This window comes from Neophocaena asiaeorientalis, unplaced genomic scaffold (assembly GCF_003031525.2).
Source record: "Neophocaena asiaeorientalis asiaeorientalis breed wild unplaced genomic scaffold, Neophocaena_asiaeorientalis_V1.1 scaffold504, whole genome shotgun sequence".
NCBI classification, from domain to species: Eukaryota; Metazoa; Chordata; class Mammalia; order Artiodactyla; family Phocoenidae; genus Neophocaena; species Neophocaena asiaeorientalis.
Genome location: NW_020174438.1, coordinates 2,427,996 through 2,446,904, shown reverse-complemented (window position 1 = coordinate 2,446,904; position 18,909 = coordinate 2,427,996). Strand labels below are relative to the sequence as shown.

At 40.6% G+C, this 18,909-nt stretch overlaps 1 protein-coding gene across 1 annotated transcript in view; it reads left to right on the top strand.

Annotated features, from left to right (window-relative positions):
• The window catches only part of PARVA (parvin alpha), a 176,280-nt gene extending 159,396 nt beyond the window's left edge, over positions 1-16,884 (top strand). Inside the window, exon 13 of the mRNA XM_024757131.1 lies at positions 14,809-16,884. Within this exon, the coding sequence (XP_024612899.1) occupies positions 14,809-14,885 (77 nt within the window). The 3' untranslated portion in view covers positions 14,886-16,884. The remainder of the gene's footprint in view (positions 1-14,808) is intronic.
• The last annotated feature ends 2,025 nt before the right edge of the window (positions 16,885-18,909 follow it).

The window sequence follows — 18,909 nt, the reverse complement described above, 5'->3', positions numbered from 1 at the left end:
AAGGAAAAATCCCACTAGTAAAGCAAATATATAGTAAAGGATGAGGATCAACCAATTAAATAAGCTAACATGAAGATTAAAAGACAAAAAAAATTGTAAAATCAATTTTAACTGCAACAAAGTGAAGGAATACACATGAAGATGTAAAATAGGACATCAAAAACACAAAATGTTGGGGAGGGGAGTAAAAAAATGTAGATCTTTTAGAATGTGTTTGAACTTTGACTGTCAGTTACACATATAGGTCAACATATATGAGCCCCATAGTAACCACAAATCAAAAACCTACATTAGATACACAAAAGCTAGAGAGAAAGGAACACAAGCATACCACTAGAGAAAATCATCAAACCAAAAGGGAAGAAACTAAAAGAAGAAAAGAACAGAGAAGAACTACAGAAACAGCCAGAAAACAAGTAACAAAATGGCAGTAAGTACATACCTATCAGTAATCACTTTAAATGTCAATAGACTAAGTGCTCCAATCAAGACATAGGGCAGGGCTTCCCTGGTGGTGCAGTGGTTAAGAATCCGCCTGCCAATGCAGGGGACACGGGTTCGAGCCCTGGTCCGGGAAGATCCCACATGCCATGGAGCGACAAAGCCCATGCACCACAACTACTGAGCCTGTGCTCTAGAGCCCGCAAGCCACAACTACTCAGCCCATGTGCTACAACTACTGAAGCCCACACGCCTAGAGCCCGTACTCCAAAACAAGAGAAGCCACTGCAGTGAGAAGCCTGTGCACCCCAACAAAGGGTAGACCCCGCTCGCCACAGCTAGAGAAAGCCCACACGCAGCAACGAAGACCCAACACAGCCATAAAGGAAGGGGGGGGGGGGAGAGAGAGAGAAAGAAAGAAAGAAAAGAAAAGAAAAGACAGAGCAGAAAGGAGCAATCAAGATGGTGGAGTAGCAGGATGTGAAGCTCACCTCTTGCCACAAATACATCAAAAGTACATCTACATGTGGAATGATTCTCACAGAATATCTACCAAATGCTGGCAGAAGACCTCTGACCTCTGAAAGGGCAAGAAAATCTCCATGTAACCGGGTAGAACAAAAGAAAAAAAAAAGTGAGAAAGGAATCCGAATGGGACCTGCACCCCTGGGAGGGAGCTCTGAAAGAGGAAAGCTTCCTGCACCCTGGGAAGTCCCCTCACCGGTAGGGACATCAGCCAGGACAGAGCTTCAGAGCCTTGGAAGAGAACACAAGAACCAGTCTGCAGCAGAAAGAATGCAGAGAGACCTGCACAGATGGTCAGTGCCACTGCTCTCCTCTCCCCAGTGCATCTGCCAGGGCAAGCGTGGGCTGGGTGCAGAAGCTCGGGCTTTGGAGATCAGACCTGGGGAGAGGATTAGGATGGGCTGCATGGAAACAGCCTGAAGGGGCTGGAGTCTGGTGCAACCACACCTGAGGGTGTATGCAGAGGAAGCCTGGGCCACCTTAGAGGCAAGGAGCCATCGTGTGGGTGGCATGCAAGGGAAGGGGCGGGACCCACCATTACACTCATTACACTCTTTTTCCCTGCATGTGCTCTCAGGTGGCAGGACACTGCCTACAGGAGCTCCAGGAGCAGTCACAAGCTGCCATTGCCGCTGCCCCATTTCAGGAGTGGTTGTGAACTGCTTCCATTCCCATCACATGCTCTGGGGACATGCATGAGCCACCACCGCTGCTGAGAACCCCATGACTGGGTACCAGCTGCTGCATCTACACACTCCCTATTAAGGGGATAACAGCCAGCACATACTGAGGAAAGAGGTGACAGGCATCCATACTAAAAACAGCCCTTGCACCAAAAATACTAAAGCCACACAAGCTACACAGGGGCACTTCCACATATAAACAGCCCTCCAAGACCTCAATGGATAATTGTTTCTTCTAAACTCACAGAATAAGAGAAGTATAAGTAAAATGAAGAAGCAGAGAAACCACTCCCAGTTAAAAGACCAAGAGAATTCCCCTGAAAGAACAATGAAACAGATCCCTTCAGCCTAATAGACACCAATTTCGAAAAGGAGATAAAGAAAATACTGAAGGAATTAGGAAAGGCTATCAACAGAAATGCAAAGTACTGCAGAAAGGAACTAGAAACTGTAAAGAGAAACCAAGAAAAATTAGAAAACTCATTTGCCAAGACAAAAACTGGACTAAAGGCAATGAATAGCAGAATAAATAATGCAGAAGAACAAATAAGTGACCTGGAAGACAGAATAATGAAAATCACACAGGACAGCAGACAAAGACCAATTTTTTAAAAATGAAAGCAATATAAGAGACCTATGGGATAATATAAAGTATGCCAATCTATGCATAATAGGGATTGTAGAAGGGGAAGAAAGAGAAAAGGGAACTGAAAGTGTATTTGAGGATATTATGGCTGAAAACTTCCCAAACCTAAAGAAGGAAACATATCCAGGTACAGGAAGCACAGAAGGTCCCAAACAAGGTAAACCCAAACAGACCTACACTGAAACATATTATAATAAAAATGGCAAAAGTTAAAGAGAGGGTTCTAAAGGCAGCAAGAAAAACACAGAGTTCATTACAAGTGAACATAAGGTTATCAGCTGACTTCTCTACAGAAACGTTACAGGCTAGAAGGGAGTGGAAAAAATATATTCAAAGTCCAGAAAGGGAAAAATCTGCAACCTAGGATACTCTACTCAGCAAAATTATCATTTAGAATAGAAGGAGAGATAAAGAATTTCTCAGAAAAACTAAAAGAATACAGCAATACTAAGCCTATCCTAAAGGAAATATTAAAAGGTCTCCTATAAATAGAAAAGAAGTAAGAATATATAGGAAAGAGAAAATCCCAATTGGAAAACAAATCACCTAAATAAGTGAGTACACAGATTTTTTTAAAAATCAAAAAATTTCTGTGAAAGTGATGATAACCACAATGAACAGCAAAAGGATGAACATGAAGATGTAAAAGAGGACATCAAAATCATGAAATGTGGGGGAGGAAGAACATGTAGCTTTTTTTTTCATTTCCTAGAATGTGTTTGAGCCTATATGACTACCAGTCTAAGGTGAGTAGATACAGGATGGGGTTAACATACTTGAAAAACAGGCTAACCACAAATCAAAAACATACAATAGATTCACACAAAAAAAACAAAAAATGAGAACATAAGTATAATACAAAAGAAAATCATCAAACCACAAAAAGAAAGGGACAAAGAAGAAATATAAAATCAATGGGGAAAAGTGTTAAAATGGCAATAAATAGATATCTATCAATAATTACCTTAAATGTCAATGGACACAATGCTCCAATCAAAACACACAGAGCAGCAGAGTGGATTTTTTTTAAAAAGAGCTTACAATATGCTGCCTACAAGAGACCCACTTTAGGGCAAAGGATATACATAGATTGAAAGTGAGGGGATGGAAAAAGATATTTCAAGCAAACGGGAATGAAAAAACAGAGGTTACAATTCTCATATCAGACAAAATAGACTTTAAAACATAGGCCATAAAGATAAAGGACACTGTATAATGATAAAAGGATCAACACAGGAAGAGGATTGTACACTTGTCAACATACAGGCACCTAATATAGGAGCACCCAAATACATAAAACAAATACTAACAGGCATAAAGAGAGAAGATGACAGTAATATAATAATAGTAGGAGACTTTAACACCCCACTCACATCAATGGACAGCTCTTCTAGACAGAAAATTAATAAGGTAACAGAGATCTTAAATGATACAGTAGAACAGTTATACATAATTGATATTTTCAGGACATTACATCCAAAAAATCAGAATACACATTCTTTTCAAGTGCACATGGAACATTCTCTAGGATTGACCACACACTAGGGTACAAAACAAGCCTCAACAAATTTAAGAGTACAGAAATTATCTCAAACATCTTTTCTGACTACACTAGCATGAAACTAGAAATCAACCACAGAAAAAGAAACGAGAAAAAAATGATTACATGGAGATTAAACAACGTACTACTGAAAAACAACTGGATCAACGATGAAATCAAAAAGGAAATTTAAAAATACCTTGAGACAAATGACAGTGAAAACACACCATACAAAATCTTTGGGGTGCAGCAAGAGCAGTTCTCAGAGGAAAGTTCATAGCAACACACACCTTTCTCAGAAAACAAGAAAAATCAAGTAAACAACCTAACCTACACTTAAAAGAATTAGAAAAAGAACAAACAAAACCTAAAGTCAGCAGAAGGAAATAATAAAGATCAGAGAGGAAATAAATAAAATAGAGATTAAAAAAACAATAGACATTCTCTGACATAAATCACAGCAGGATTTTTTTTGATCCACCTCGTAGAGTAATGAAAATTAAAACAAAGATAAACAAATGGGACCTAATTAAACTTAAAAGGTTTTGCACAGCAAAGGAAACCATAAACACGAAAAGACAACCCACAGAATGGGAGAAAATATTTGCAAAGGAAGCAACTGACAAGGGATTAATCTCCAAAATACACAAACAGCTCAAGCAGCTCAATATCCAATAAAACCAAAAAACCCAATCAAAACATGAAGATCTAAATAGATGTTTCTCCAAAGAAGACATACAGATGGCCAAAAAGCACATGAAAAGATTCTCAACATCACTAATTATTAGAGAAATGCCAATCAAAACTACAAAGAGGTATCACCTCACAGTGGTCAGAATGACCATCATCAAAAAAATCTACAAATAGTAAATGCTAGAGAGGATGTGGAGAAAAGGGAACCCTCCTACACTGTTGGTGGGAATGTAATTGGTACAACTATTATGGAGAACAGTATGGAGGTTCCTTAAAAAACTAAAAATAGAACTACCATATGATCCTGCAATCCCACTCCTGGACATATACCCATCCTAGAGATTGTCATACTGAGTGAAGTAAGTCAGACAGAGAAAAACAAATATCATATATCGCTTATATGTGGAATCTTTAAAAATGTTACAAATGAACCTATTTACAACACAGAAATAGAGTCACAGATGTAGAAAACAAAGTTATGGTTACCAGGGGGGAAAAGGAGGGGAGGGATAAACTGGGAGATTGGAGTTGACATATACACACTACAATATATAAAGTAGATTAATAAAAGACCTACTGTATAGCATAGGGAATTCTTCTCAATACTCTGTAATGACCTACATGGGAAAAGAATTTTTAAAAGAGTGGATATATATATGTGTAACTGATTCGCTTTGCTGTACAGAAGAAACTAACACAACATTGCAAATCAACTATACTCCAATAAAAATTAAATTTTAAAAAACAATAGGAAAAAAATCAATAAAACCAAGAGCTGGTTCTTTGAAAGGGTAAACAAGATTGACAAACCTCTAGCCAGGCTCACCAAGAAGAAAAGAGAGAGAACCAAAATTAACAAAATAAGAAATGACAAAGGAGACACAACAACCCATACCACAGAAATACAGTATAAAAGACCTACTGTATAGCATAGGGAATTCTTCTCAATACTCTGTAATGACCTACATGGGAAAAGAATTTTTAAAAGAGTGGATATATATATGTGTAACTGATTCGCTTTGCTGTACAGAAGAAACTAACACAACATTGCAAATCAACTATACTCCAATAAAAATTAAATTTTAAAAAACAATAGGAAAAAAATCAATAAAACCAAGAGCTGGTTCTTTGAAAGGGTAAACAAGATTGACAAACCTCTAGCCAGGCTCACCAAGAAGAAAAGAGAGAGAACCAAAATTAACAAAATAAGAAATGACAAAGGAGACACAACAACCCATACCACAGAAATACAGAAAACCATAAGAGAATACTATGAACAATTATATGCCAACAAATTCAGCAATCTAGAAGAAATGGACAAGTTTCTAGAAACATACAGCCCACCAAAATTGAATCAAGAAGAAACAGATAATTTGAACAGACCGATCACTAGAGATGAAGTAGAATCTGTAATTTTAAAACTCCCTACAAACAAAAGTCCAGGACCAGATGGCTTCATAGGTGAATTCTACCAAACATACAAACAAGAACTTTTACCGATCCTTCTCAAACTCTTCCAAAAACTTGAAGAGGAGGGAACACTCCTAAAGACATTCTACGAAGCCACAATCATCCTGATACCAAAACCAGCAAAGTCCTAGCCAGCCACAGCAATCAGATGAGAAAAAGAAATAAAAGGTATCCAGATTGGAAGGGAAAAGGTAACATTGTCATTATATGCAGATGTCATGATTCTGTATAGAGAAAACCCTAAAGACTCCACAAAAAAACTACTAGAGCTGATAAATGAATTCAGCAATGTAGCAGGATACAAGATTAACAAGATTCTTTTTTTTATAGTTTCCTTTGCTGTGTAAAAGCTTGTAAGTTTGAGTAGGTCCCATTTGTTTATTTTTGTTTTGTACATATGTATAATGGAATACTATTCAGCCATAAAAAAGAACAAAATAATGCCATTTGCAGCAACATGGATACAACTTGAGATTATCATACTAAGTGAAGTAAGTCAGAAAGAGAAAGACAAATACCATATGATATCACTTATACGTGGAATCTAAAATATGACACAAATGAACCTATCTACGAAACATAAACAGACTCACAGACATAGAGAACAGACTTGTGCTTGCCAAGGGGGAGGGGGTTGGGGGAGGGATGGAATGGGAGGTTTGGGTTAGCAGAGATAAGCTATTATATATGCAATGGATAAACAACAAGGTCCTACTGTATATTCAGTATCCTATGATAAACCATAATGGAAAATAATATATATATGTATGTATGTGTATATATATATATCTGAGTCACTTTTCTGTACAGCAGAAATTAACACATTGTAAATCAACTATACTTCAATATAAATAAATAAATAGATAGATACATTCTAAAAGAAAAGAAGACACAGGGTGGCTGATTGGATAAAGAAAAAAATGCCCATCTAAATGCTACTTATAAGAGACTCACTTCAGAACTGAAGATACACACAGACTGAAAGTAAGGGGAAGGAAGAATATTTCATGCAAATGGAATGACCAAAGCAGGAGTAACAATACTCATATAAGACAAAATAGACTTTAAAACAAAGTCTATAGCAAAAGACAAGGGCATTAAATAATGATAAAGGGGGGCTTCCCTGGTGGCGCAATGGTTGAGAGTCCGCCTGCCGATGCAGGGGACACGGGTTTGTGCCCCAGTCTGGGAAGATCCCACATGCCGCAGAGCGGCTAGGCCCGTGAGCCATGGCCACTGAGCCTGCACATCCGGAGCCTGTGCTCCGCAACAGCAGAGGCCACAACAGTGAGAGGCCCACATACTGAAAAATAATAATAATGATAAAGGGATCAATACAAGAAGAAGATGTAACACTTGTTAACATATATGCACTTAAATATATAAAGCAAACATTGACATAACAGGAGAAATTGACAGTAATACAATAATAGTAGGGGACTTTTTAAAATTTATTTTTTTGGCTGTGTTGGGTCTTCATTGCTGCACACGGGCTTTCTCTAGTTGCAGCAAGTGGTGGCTACTCTTCGTTGCAGTGCGTGGGCTCCTCATTGCAGTGGCTTCTCTTGTTGTGGAGCACGGGCTCCAGGCACACAGGTTTCAGTAGTTGTGGCACGGCATGTGGGATCTTCCCAGACCAGGGCTCAAGCCTGTGTCCCCTGCATTGGCAGGCAGATTCTAAACCACTGTGCCACCAGGGAAGTCCCACTTGGGGACTTTAATACCCACTTACATCAATGAACAGATAACCAGAAGAAAATCAGTAAGGAAACAGTGGTCTTAAATGATATATTAGATTAGTTGGACCTAATAGATATCTACATTCCACCCAGAAATAGCAGAATACACGTTTTTTTCAAGTGCACGTGGAATGTTCTCCAGGATAGAGCACATCCTAGGCCACAAAACAAGTCTCAACAAATTTAAGAGGATAGAAATTATATCAAGCATTTTCCCAAACACAATGGTATGAAACTAGAAATCCATTACAGGAAGAAAAATGGGAAAAGCACAAACACATGGAGACTAAACAATGTTCTACTTTAAAAAAACAGTGGGTCAATGAAAAAATCAAAAAAGAAAGCAGAAAATACCTCGAGACAAACGAAAATGGAAACACAACTTTCCAAAATCTGTGGGATGCAGGAAAAGCAGTTCTAAGAGGGAACCTTATAGCAATACAGGACTATTTAAAGAAATAAGAAAAAAATCTCTAATAAACAATCTAACTGACCATCTAATGGAATTAGAGAAAGAAGAACAAACAAAGCCCAAAGTTAGCAGAAGGAAGGAAATAATAAAGATCAGACAGTAAATAAATAAAATAGAGACAAAAAAAAAAAAAAAAACAAAACCCAAATATCAATGAAACCAAAAGCTGGCATTTTTTTTGAAAAGATAAACAAAATTGACAGATTTTTACCCAAGCTCACCAAGGGAAAAAAAAGAGAGAGGATCCCAAAAAACAAAATAAGAAATGAAAGAAGAGAAATAACAACCAATATAACAGAGATACAAAAAAATCATAAGAGAATACTATGAACAGTTATATGCCAAAAACTTGGACAACCTAGAAGAAATGGTCAAATTTCTAGAAACATACAACCTTCCAAGACTGAATCAGGAAGAAACAGTCTGAACAGAGTGATCACTAGTAGTGAATTGAATTTGTAATTTTAAGAAAACCAAACAAACAAACAAAAAGAAAAAAACTCCCAGAAAACAAAAGTCCAGAAAGCTTCACAGGGAAATTCTACCAAACATATAAAGAAGAACTAATATCATCCTTCTCAACTATTAAAAAAATTGAAGAGGAGAGAACATTTGTAAATTCACTTCTACAAGGCCATCATTACCTTGATACCAAAATCAGGCAAAGACACTACAAAAAAAAAAAAGAAAATCGCAGGCCAATATCTAAGATAAATGTAAACAAAAATTCTCAACAAAATATTACCAAACCAAATTCAACAATATAAAAATCCCAAAATCAAGTGTGATTTATTCCAGGAATGCAAGGATGGTTCAGTATCCCCAAATCAATATGAAACATCACATTAACAAAAAGAAGGATAAAAATCACACGATTATCTCAATAGACACAGAAAAGGCATTTGACAAAATTCAACATCCATTCATGACAAAAATTCTCATCAAGTTGTTATAGAACGAACATATCTCAATATAATAAAGGCAATTTATGACAAACTCACAGCTAACACCATACTCAACAACAAAAAGTTAAAAGCTTTTTCTCTAGAACCAGGAACACGACAAGGATGCCCATTCTCATCACTTCTGGTTAACATAGTTTGGAAGTCCTAGCCGTAACAATCGGAAAAGAAATAGATATAAAAGGCATCCAACCAGATGGGAAGAAGTAAAACTGTCACTATTTGTAGATGACATGATACTATGTATTGAAAACTCTAAAGTCTCCACCAAAAAATGATTAGAACTAATAAGTGAATTCAGTAAAGTTGCAGGATATAAGAATACCTAGGAATAAACTTAACTAAGGAGGTGAAACTCCTATAATCTGAAAACCATAAAACACTTATGAAGGAAATTGAAGACAATACAGAGAAATGGAAAGATATCCCATGTTCATGGATTGGAAGAATTAATATTGTTAAAATGTCCATACTACCCAAAGCAATCTACAGATTTAACACAATCCCTACCAAAATACCCATGACGTTTTTCACAAAACTAGAACAAATAATCCTAAAACGTATATGTAACCACAAAACACCCCAAATTGCAAAAGCAATCTTAAGAAAAAAGAACAAAGCTGGAGGAATCACTCGCCCTGACTTTAGACTATACTACAAAGCTACAGTAATCAAAATAGCATGGTGCTTGCACAAAAACAGACACATAGATCAATGGAATAGAATAGTGAGCCCAGAAATAAACCCACACACTTGTGGTCAATTAATCTAAAACAAAGGAGGCAAGAATATATGATGGGAAAAAGTCTATTCAATAAGTGGTACAAGGAAAACTGGACAGCTACATGTAAAAGAATAAAATTAGAACACTTGTTCATATCATATACAAAAATAAACTCAAAATGAATTGAAGACCTAAATTTAAGACCTGAAACCATAAAACTCCTAGAGGACAACATAGGCAGAACACTCTTTGCCATAAGTTGTAGCAATATTTTGGGGGATCTCTCTCCTAACACAAAAGAAATAAAAGCAAAAATAAATAAATGGGACCTAATTAAACTTAAAAACTTGCACAGCAAAAGAAATATTGACAAAATGAAAAGACAACCTACTGAATGGAAGAAAATATTTGCAAATGAGATTACCAGTAAGTGGTTAGTTCCCAAAATATAGAAATAGCTTATACAACTCAATATCAAAAAGTCAAACAACCTGATTAAAAAATGGGCAGATGTGCATCTGGAGCTTGTGCTCTGCAACGGGAGAGGCCGCGACAGTGAGAGGCCCGTGCACCGTGATGAAGAGTGGCCCCCGCTCACCGCAACTAGAGAAATCCCTCGCACAGAAACAAAGACCCAACACAGCCAAAAATAAATAAAGAAAGAAGTTTTCATTTTTAAAAAAAGGGCAGAAAACCTGAATAGATATTTTTCCGAAGAACATGTACAGATGACCAACAGGCACGTGAAAAGATGCTCAACATGGCTAATCATCAGAGAAATGCAAATCAAAACAATAATGAGATATCATGTCACACCTGTCAGAATGGCTACCATCAAAAAGTCTGCAAATAATAAATGCTGGAGAGGGTGTGGATAAAAGAGAACCCTTCTACACTGTTGGTGGGAATGTAAACTGTTGCAACCACTATGGAAACAGTATGGAGCTTCCTCCAAAACTAAAAATAGAACTACCATATGATCCAGCAATTCCACTGCTGGGTATATATCTGGAAAAGATGAAAACTAATTCAAAAAGATACATGCACCCTGATGTTAACAGCAGCACTATTTACAATAGCCAAGACATGGAAGCAACACAAGTGCTCATCAACAGATGAATGGATCAAGAAGATGTGGTATATATATAATATGGAATACTACTCAGCCATAAAAAAGAATGAAATAGTGCCATTTGCAGCAATGTGGATGGACCTAGAGAATACTATGCTTAGTGAAATAAGCCAGAGAAAGACAAATACTATATGATTTCACTTATATGTGGAATCTTAAAAATAAAACAAATTAATATAACAAAACGGAGACTCACAGATATGAGAACAAACTAGTGATTACCAGGGGGGAAAGGGAATGAGGGAGGGGGAAGATAGTGGTAGGGGATTAACAAACTACTATGCCTAAAATAAATAAGCAAGGATATACTGTACAGCATAGGAAAATATAGCCATTGTTTTATAATAACTTTAAATGGAGTAAAATCTACAAAAATATTGAATCACTGTGTTGTATACCTGAAACTAATATAACACTGTAAATCAACTATAGTGTAAATCAGCAATAAAAGGAAAAAGAAATAAATTGGAGTAAATTAAATGGTCATTTTGAAACATTCTCCCATATTGGACATTTTCTTTCTCTAGCAATCATAGAACTCCCCTGTCTTTAAAAGGGAACAACAGGGCTTCCCTGGTGGCGCAGTGGTTGGGAGTCCGCCTGCCGATGCAGGGGACACGGGTTCGTGCCCCGGTCCGGGAAGATCCCACATGCCGCGGAGCGGCTGGGCCCGTGAGCCATAGCCACTAAGCCTGCGCGTCAGGAGCCTCTACTCCACAACAGGAGAGGCTACAACAGTGAGAGGCCCGCGTAGCGCAAAAAAAAAAAAAAAAAAAAAGGGAACAACAAATCCTCCCACCTCCATCCATAGCTCTCCTTCCTCAGGCTCCCAAGTTCATCCTTTGCACCCATGCCCATTGCCTCCACCGCTCATCTGCCCATTCTGCTGTTCACACCTTGCCACCACCTGCACATGGCCTTGCTCTCTCCCAAGCCACCAGCAGGACCATGTCCCCTGGGAACTCTTTCCAGCCCTTACCCTCTTCACCCTCTTGGGAGCTCTATTGGTCATCCCCTCTTTCTGGAATTTTCTTTCTTGGCTTCCAGGACATTGGGAAATCATTCATGCATTTATTAATATCTTTTGAGGTCTGTGCATGCCAGTTACTGGGCCAGGCACTGGAGCAAAGCAAGATCAACTGTCTGCAGTCACGTTGGTCACGCTCCGAGCAAAGGCAGATTTCATTAGATAAGCACACAAACCACTGCTTGAGAACTAGAGTGAGTGCTATGAAGGAAGAGTGCGGGGGTTGTGAGAACATAAGACAGGGTGCCCTCACCAAGGCCAGGTGTCAAGGCTTCACTCAGGAGGCAGTGCTTTGAGCTGAGGTCTGCAAGAGGATCAGGAGGCAGCTACTTGGGAAGAACAATCTAGATGTTGCAACAGCATGTGCAGAGGCCAAGATGATGGAGGAGCACAGCCTACTGGGACGTTGTGAAAGGAAGCCCCTGTGACCAGTGCTGAGTGAATGAGGGGGAACGTGGCATGAATTGAGACTGGAAGGGTGGGCCGGAGTCAGCTTTTGCCTTGTAAAACCATGGATTGGGATTCTGGACTTTATCTTATGTGAAATAGCTGTGTGGGCATACAAGTTGTGACCTGCACAATCCCTGGGGCCAGAGTTACATTGTAGTCTGCGGTAATGATACCTTGGAAATATGAAGATGTGCCCTGGAGTTGTGCAGTGTGCATCCTGCACAACCATACCCAGAAGCCAAACAGTCTAGCTGCAGTGGGTAGAATGGACTGGAGAGGGCAAGAGGCTTTGAGGAGCCCAGTTAGGAGCCTGCTGCAGTGGCCCCAATGTCAGCCTACCTTCCCCTTCACACTCACTCCCTTAGTGAGCTCACCTTTGTCCCTGTCTGCCTTTCTAGCAGTTCCTTCTTAGGGTAACTTCCTAATCTTTGACTTGGGTGGAATTTAAGGAACGCTCATCACCAAGCAGTCAGCAGAGGACAGGAATCAGCCCAGAGGGCATAGGACCCTACCTCAGCATGAGCATGGCAGGGGAGCAGGGCTCAGCCACTGGGCAGGGTCCAAGCTGGAGGCTCACATATGTGCACGAACCGACATGGGAGCAGAAAGGAAGCTGAGCTCCAGGCCTCACAGGTGGTCCCTGAGCCCCTGGTCATTCGGCAAGAGAGCTTGGAGCAGCATCTGAGCCCAGCAGGGGTGGAGTAGGGTTGGTCTACAACTGGGATAAGGCCTGGGAGGGGGTAGGCAGGATGGGGCCCAGGGGTTTGGGGAGCCCTAAGGAGATTCCCCAGCCCTGGGCCCTTGGCTTATGGCCCAGTAGGTGTTGATCTTTGTGGGGCCTAGGGCCTGGGCACACCTGACTGTGGCAGCTACAACTGCAAGAGTCCCAAGGCTAAGACCTGGAACCACAGCCCAGCCTGCCAGAGCCACCGGCCTCCCATTCTGCTGGTCCTGGACGATCCCTGTTCCTGTTGACCATGCCGCTGCTGGAGCCCTGACATTGTCCCCCAATCCCTTCCTTCCCAGTGACTCAGCCTCCCATCTTTGGAACCCAGAGCATTTATTATTTTCTATTATTTTCTCTTACATCATTTACTTCATCAGACCTTCGGCACAGTTAGGGTTTTTTTCAAATAACTTTAGTGAAATATTATCCAACGAGCCACCATATAACCAGCACCCAGCTCAAGGGATACAGCAATCCCAGCTCCCCAGTCTTCCCTCCGCTTGCCCTTTTTGGACATAATCTTCGACCTCAACTCTCCTGACTTGTATAGTCATCAGGCTTTTGCCTTTTTCCTTCTTTTTTTTTTTTTTAAACTTTTCCTTTTCCTTCTATTACCTCAGTCTGCATCCCTAAGTAGTAGGCAGAGTTCCTTTCTTTATGTTTTCACTATGCCAGGTCCTCAGGGAAGGTGCTTCCACAGGGGTGTGAGTGCAGAGGGGCAAGTGCAGGGTGGGGCCTTGGGGGGCAGGAGAAGGCAGAGGAGTCCACAGAGGGTTAGAGGGGCAGCCAGAGGAGGTGACCAGTAAAGAGAAGGAAGACAGGGAGGGGTCAGGGGAAGTGAGGGCGGGAGGAAATGGTTGTATAAAAGCTCAGGACCCACGGTGGAACTCTCCTGAAAATATAATCCAGCCCCCAGCCTCAAACCCATCCGCCTTGCTCTGTCCTTAATCTTTCGGGTGACACATAATCTACTGAGTACTCCCTGCCGGGTGGGCTTCTCTGCCCTTTAGGGGCCCTCCCTCCCGTCTTAAGGGAGAGGCAGCTTAGTCCTCCTAACTCACCACTTCGTCCCCCAGTGTAGCTGCAGGCCCTCCCCTCCTTGCTCCCCCTCACGGCTGGCTCTGTGGGGCAGGGTGAAGGCAGAGGGAGAGGGGCCCCGAGAGACAGGTGAGACCCAGGGCACAGAGTCGGGTCAGGGTCCTCTCGCCTGGGATTCTGTTTCCAGGGCGAAAACTACATGCTCTGGGGTCTGCTTTCTTTCAGTGAGAGATGAGACGCCCATGCCCCAGCACCTCTGCCCCTCGCTGCCCCCTGCTCTGAATTCTCGCTGCACACACTGCCCATCCTTCAACACCCACCTGCCCCTGGTTGTCTCATGGGGATGCTCTTCTCTCCCAGCAGGACAGGGAGCTAGCTCTTCAGGAGCACAGAATGGTGTCCTAAGGGAGAGGGGAGACACCCTCCCCAGGACCATGCTGGGCACGTGGTGGGTGGCAGAAGGAAGAGGACACCCGATGCCAGTTTGGGGCCATGTGGCACCACTGAAGCAATGTGTGTTTTTTTTGTTTTCTATGCAGACATCGTCAACTGTGACCTGAAATCCACACTGCGAGTGTTGTACAACCTCTTCACCAAGTACCGGAATGTGGAGTGAGGGGCAGACTGGACCGTCCCCTGAACCGCCTTAACCTGCTTATTCCTGTCTCTTGCTCTGTGCTCTCTCCCAAGTCCGCCTGCTCTATTCCCAGAGATAGTGGAAACTGAGATTAGGAAGGAAATGATCAGTAACTCAGGGGGCTGACCCACACCTCCCAGGCTCTAAAGCTGACCCTGCAATGGCTTGTGAAGGTTGTTGCCATCCTGGTGCCAGGTCCAGATTTCCCTCAGTGTGATTTGGAACCAACTTAGGCACACCAACTCAGACACAAGAGCCCACCCACCCTCAGAAGATGAAAATAAAGATAATAGTTACCATCTAATGAGTGTAACCTATGGGCTGGGCACCACACTAAGTGCTCTGAGCTACTTAGACTCAAGAATACTCATGACTCCCATTGAAGCAGATGTTATCAGCCCCTTTTACAGATACGGAAACTGAGGCTCAGAGAGGTTACATGACTTGCCAGAAGCTGCCATTTGTTTTTCTTCTTTGAAGAACATATGTGTTAATAACCAGCCCATTGCATTACAGTCTCTGCACATTCTATTCTTGTGTGTGTGTGTGTGTGTGTGTGTGTGTGTGTGTGTGTACGTGTGCACCTGTGCCCTCCAAGAAGACAGGAGCCCCCTGATCTCACCACCAGGCAGGCTAGGTCAGGGCTCAGTGATTCACACTGAAATTGGCAAATCAAATTTCACCCAATTAATAGTGTGTGTGTGGCAGGAGTCATGTCCCTCAACTCCTTCACAAATGAAAATTACTCTTAATTCCTTCAGATTTGTAATAACCCCTTACTCTGGTTTCAGGGTGACATTTGGGGTGGATTCTGTTTAAAATTAATGGAATGGCACATTTTGCAGCCTTCTTGCTTGATTGCATGTAATGGAAGTGCCCTATATTTTCCTACAAAATAAGTCCTCAATTCACTATCGTTAGGCAAATGTACAACATACCCAGGCACCACAGAGAGCTGGGCGCGGGCCCATGCGAGCAGGGCTTGGGAAATAGGGCTTTTCAACAGGGACCCTTGAGCTTAAAGAAAGGAACTCCTTTTTGCCCTCTAATTGATCATTTAGACCATTTCTGGCTAAGTCTGCCCACATGCAATTACTGGCTAATTCAGGCGAGGAAAAATGTAAGTTATTTAGACTCAAGCTGAGTGGTTTCCTTGCGTGGGTTACCCGCAGGCTTGCGGTTACATGGATCCCCTCTACGTGAACCCAAGTTTGGAATACAGGGCTCTAGTTGTCCCAGCCTGCGGGGCCTGGAGGGATAGGAAAGGGGCTGAAGTGGGGGTGACTAGGAGGACAAGAAGCGTGGGGCAAATACTCACACACTTAGCATGCATGGGACCCCCTTAGACCGAAGGTTGCAGCTTGGGGTACTTAACACTTGTACTCATAAGTTGACCAAGCCCTTGGGATAATTAATAACTTGTACTGATATTATATCTTCTTTATAGAATTTTCCTAAGTATGCTCAGGGGACACCAGTCTGTATCCCCACCGCCAGAAGTCTATGCCTGCTTTGTCACTACTTTAGGCCCAACTGCCCAAAGCCCATCCCTAGTTTGAGGAATTCACTGTGATCTCTGTCTACACCACCCAGAGGGAGGCCTCCCATCATGTCCGAAACATTCCTTCCAGCTTTTCATCACTTCTTACTCTATGGTCTAGCTGCAGTCACTCAGAACCCATACAATTTCAATATACTACCTATTTCTGGGGAGATTTTGCTCTAAGAAAGAAGTATTAGCATAATGAGCATTAAGGATAGAAAGAAAATGTACTCTCTGGGTCAGTTTGTGTAAAAGTATACAATTCTTTTTACATAATTAGTGAAATATTTCATTTGTCATTAGGAAACACGAAATACTGTGATATTTGTTTGCTCTCTTTTAAATTCCTGATAGCAAATCAACATAAATAATTGCTTTGTCTCCTTGAGCAATACTAAAGCAGGATGAAATAAATAATGCATTCATTTAAACGTGCTTTGCTATATGAATTTTGTCTCCTTTTTTTGTGTTCTTATATTCAAGCTGCAAGTGGACAGTGGACAAGTGGCCTTATTAAGAGCATTCTTTTTTTATATTTTACAAATATACTGTATGAAGACACATCAGAACACTCGGAAACTTTTTTAATAGCAGGTCTAGTTTATCAGAAAATTGTGTTTTGAGACTGAGGCCTTTGCCACAGTCCAGAATCCCAGGGCTTGGGCCTGCCATCTCATTTAGAGGTTTTGTTTAGATTCTGGAACCTTCTGCATAATACATGACTATGTTTTTGAAGAGGGGTAAAAGGCATCAGGAAACAAGTAAACCAAACTTAACCCTCATCTCTTTTAAAAGAAAAAAGAAAAGCTGAGGCAAGAATCAAGTCTCTGTAGGCTCACTGGATCCTTTTTTCCCCCTTTTCCTCTTTTCTAAATTTAAATTCATTGATTTTTTAATAGTTGATGTATAAATGGTACAAAATTTAAAAAGTGTGAATGGGTATCTAGTGAAAAACCTACTTCCTCTCCCTCCCCTCCCCCAGCAGCCAGTACCTGTCCCCAGAAGCAACTATTTTGTTCTGTTTCTTATATTCACTTCCAGAGATACCCCAACAATATAAAGCATATAATTATTTGTCAACATACATATAAAATCATTCTTTAAACATAAATAGCATATTATACATAGTATCATGCACATTGCTTTTTTCACTTAATGTTCTATCTTGGAGATTATTCTGCACTGAATATTAAAACTTCTTACAGTTTAAAATGAGAATATGAGTACTTTATAAATACAAATACACATCTCTGGTCTGCATGAGCTAGAAAACGAAATCCCTACCAGAAGGAGGTAATGTTGCCTAGACAGTGATTTCAAAAATCAAGACTGGTACCTACTGGGATGGGGGGGTAGGGAGGGCATTACCAGAAACATTCTTCTGTGCCCTAAACTGATTTTTTTAAAGGCCTCCTTTGGATTATTATGGTGAATGATGTACAGTTTGATTAAGCTTTCATTTATACATATTACTAGGGCTACTAATTTGTAATTGACTAAGAAAGTGCTAAAGGTTACTGAGTACCCCACAGTATCCTGCTATAAGCCTGATGCCTGTACAGTGCCTGTCCACTCTATGAGAAGGTCCAATTTCACATGTGCAGGCACAGAACTGACATTTCCAAAATGTGAGAGGAGGACTCTTTATCAGGATATCATCAATGTTGTCTTGAGTTGGTTGCTATTTGCAATTGCCGCTTTCAGTACTTTTTAATTATGAATTACAGTTAGCTTAGCTTTATCATCATCAGTTTATTTTGTTGTGGGTTGCTTGGTTAACCCTACAGAGTATACTGAAGCTTATTTGCATCAACAGTATTCTGGGGCTGTAATTTTCCAATAACTTGACTCTCAGACATGTATACATTGTGGTTCAAATATGAATCATCCATACTCCAGTGCTAGAGCAAATGTATACATAATCCACTCCCCCTATATTATCACTAATTTATTTTTCCACTGGAAAATGAGACTAGATGGAGTCAGTAGGTCAAGCGGTTTTGCCCTGCCTAAGTAGGGGCTGATCAAAAATAATCTGATGTTTGCAGATGACATGATACTATACATAGAAAATCCTAAAGATGCCACCAGGAAACTACTAGAGCTAATTAATGAATTTGGTAAAGTAACAGGATACAAAATTAATGCACAGAAATCTCTTGCATTCCTATACAATAATAACGATAGAAAGAGAAATTAAGGAAACACTCCCATTTACTATTGCAACAAAAAAATAAAATATCTAGGAATAAACCTACCTAAGGGGACAAAAGACCTGTATGCAGAAAACTATAAGACACTGATGAAAGAAACCAAAGACAATACAAACAGATGGAAAGATATACCATGTTCTTGGATTGGAAGAATCAACACTGTGAAAATGACTGTACTACCCAAAGCAATCTACAGATTCAGTGTGATCCCTATCAAATTACCAATGGCAGTTTTTACAGGACTAGA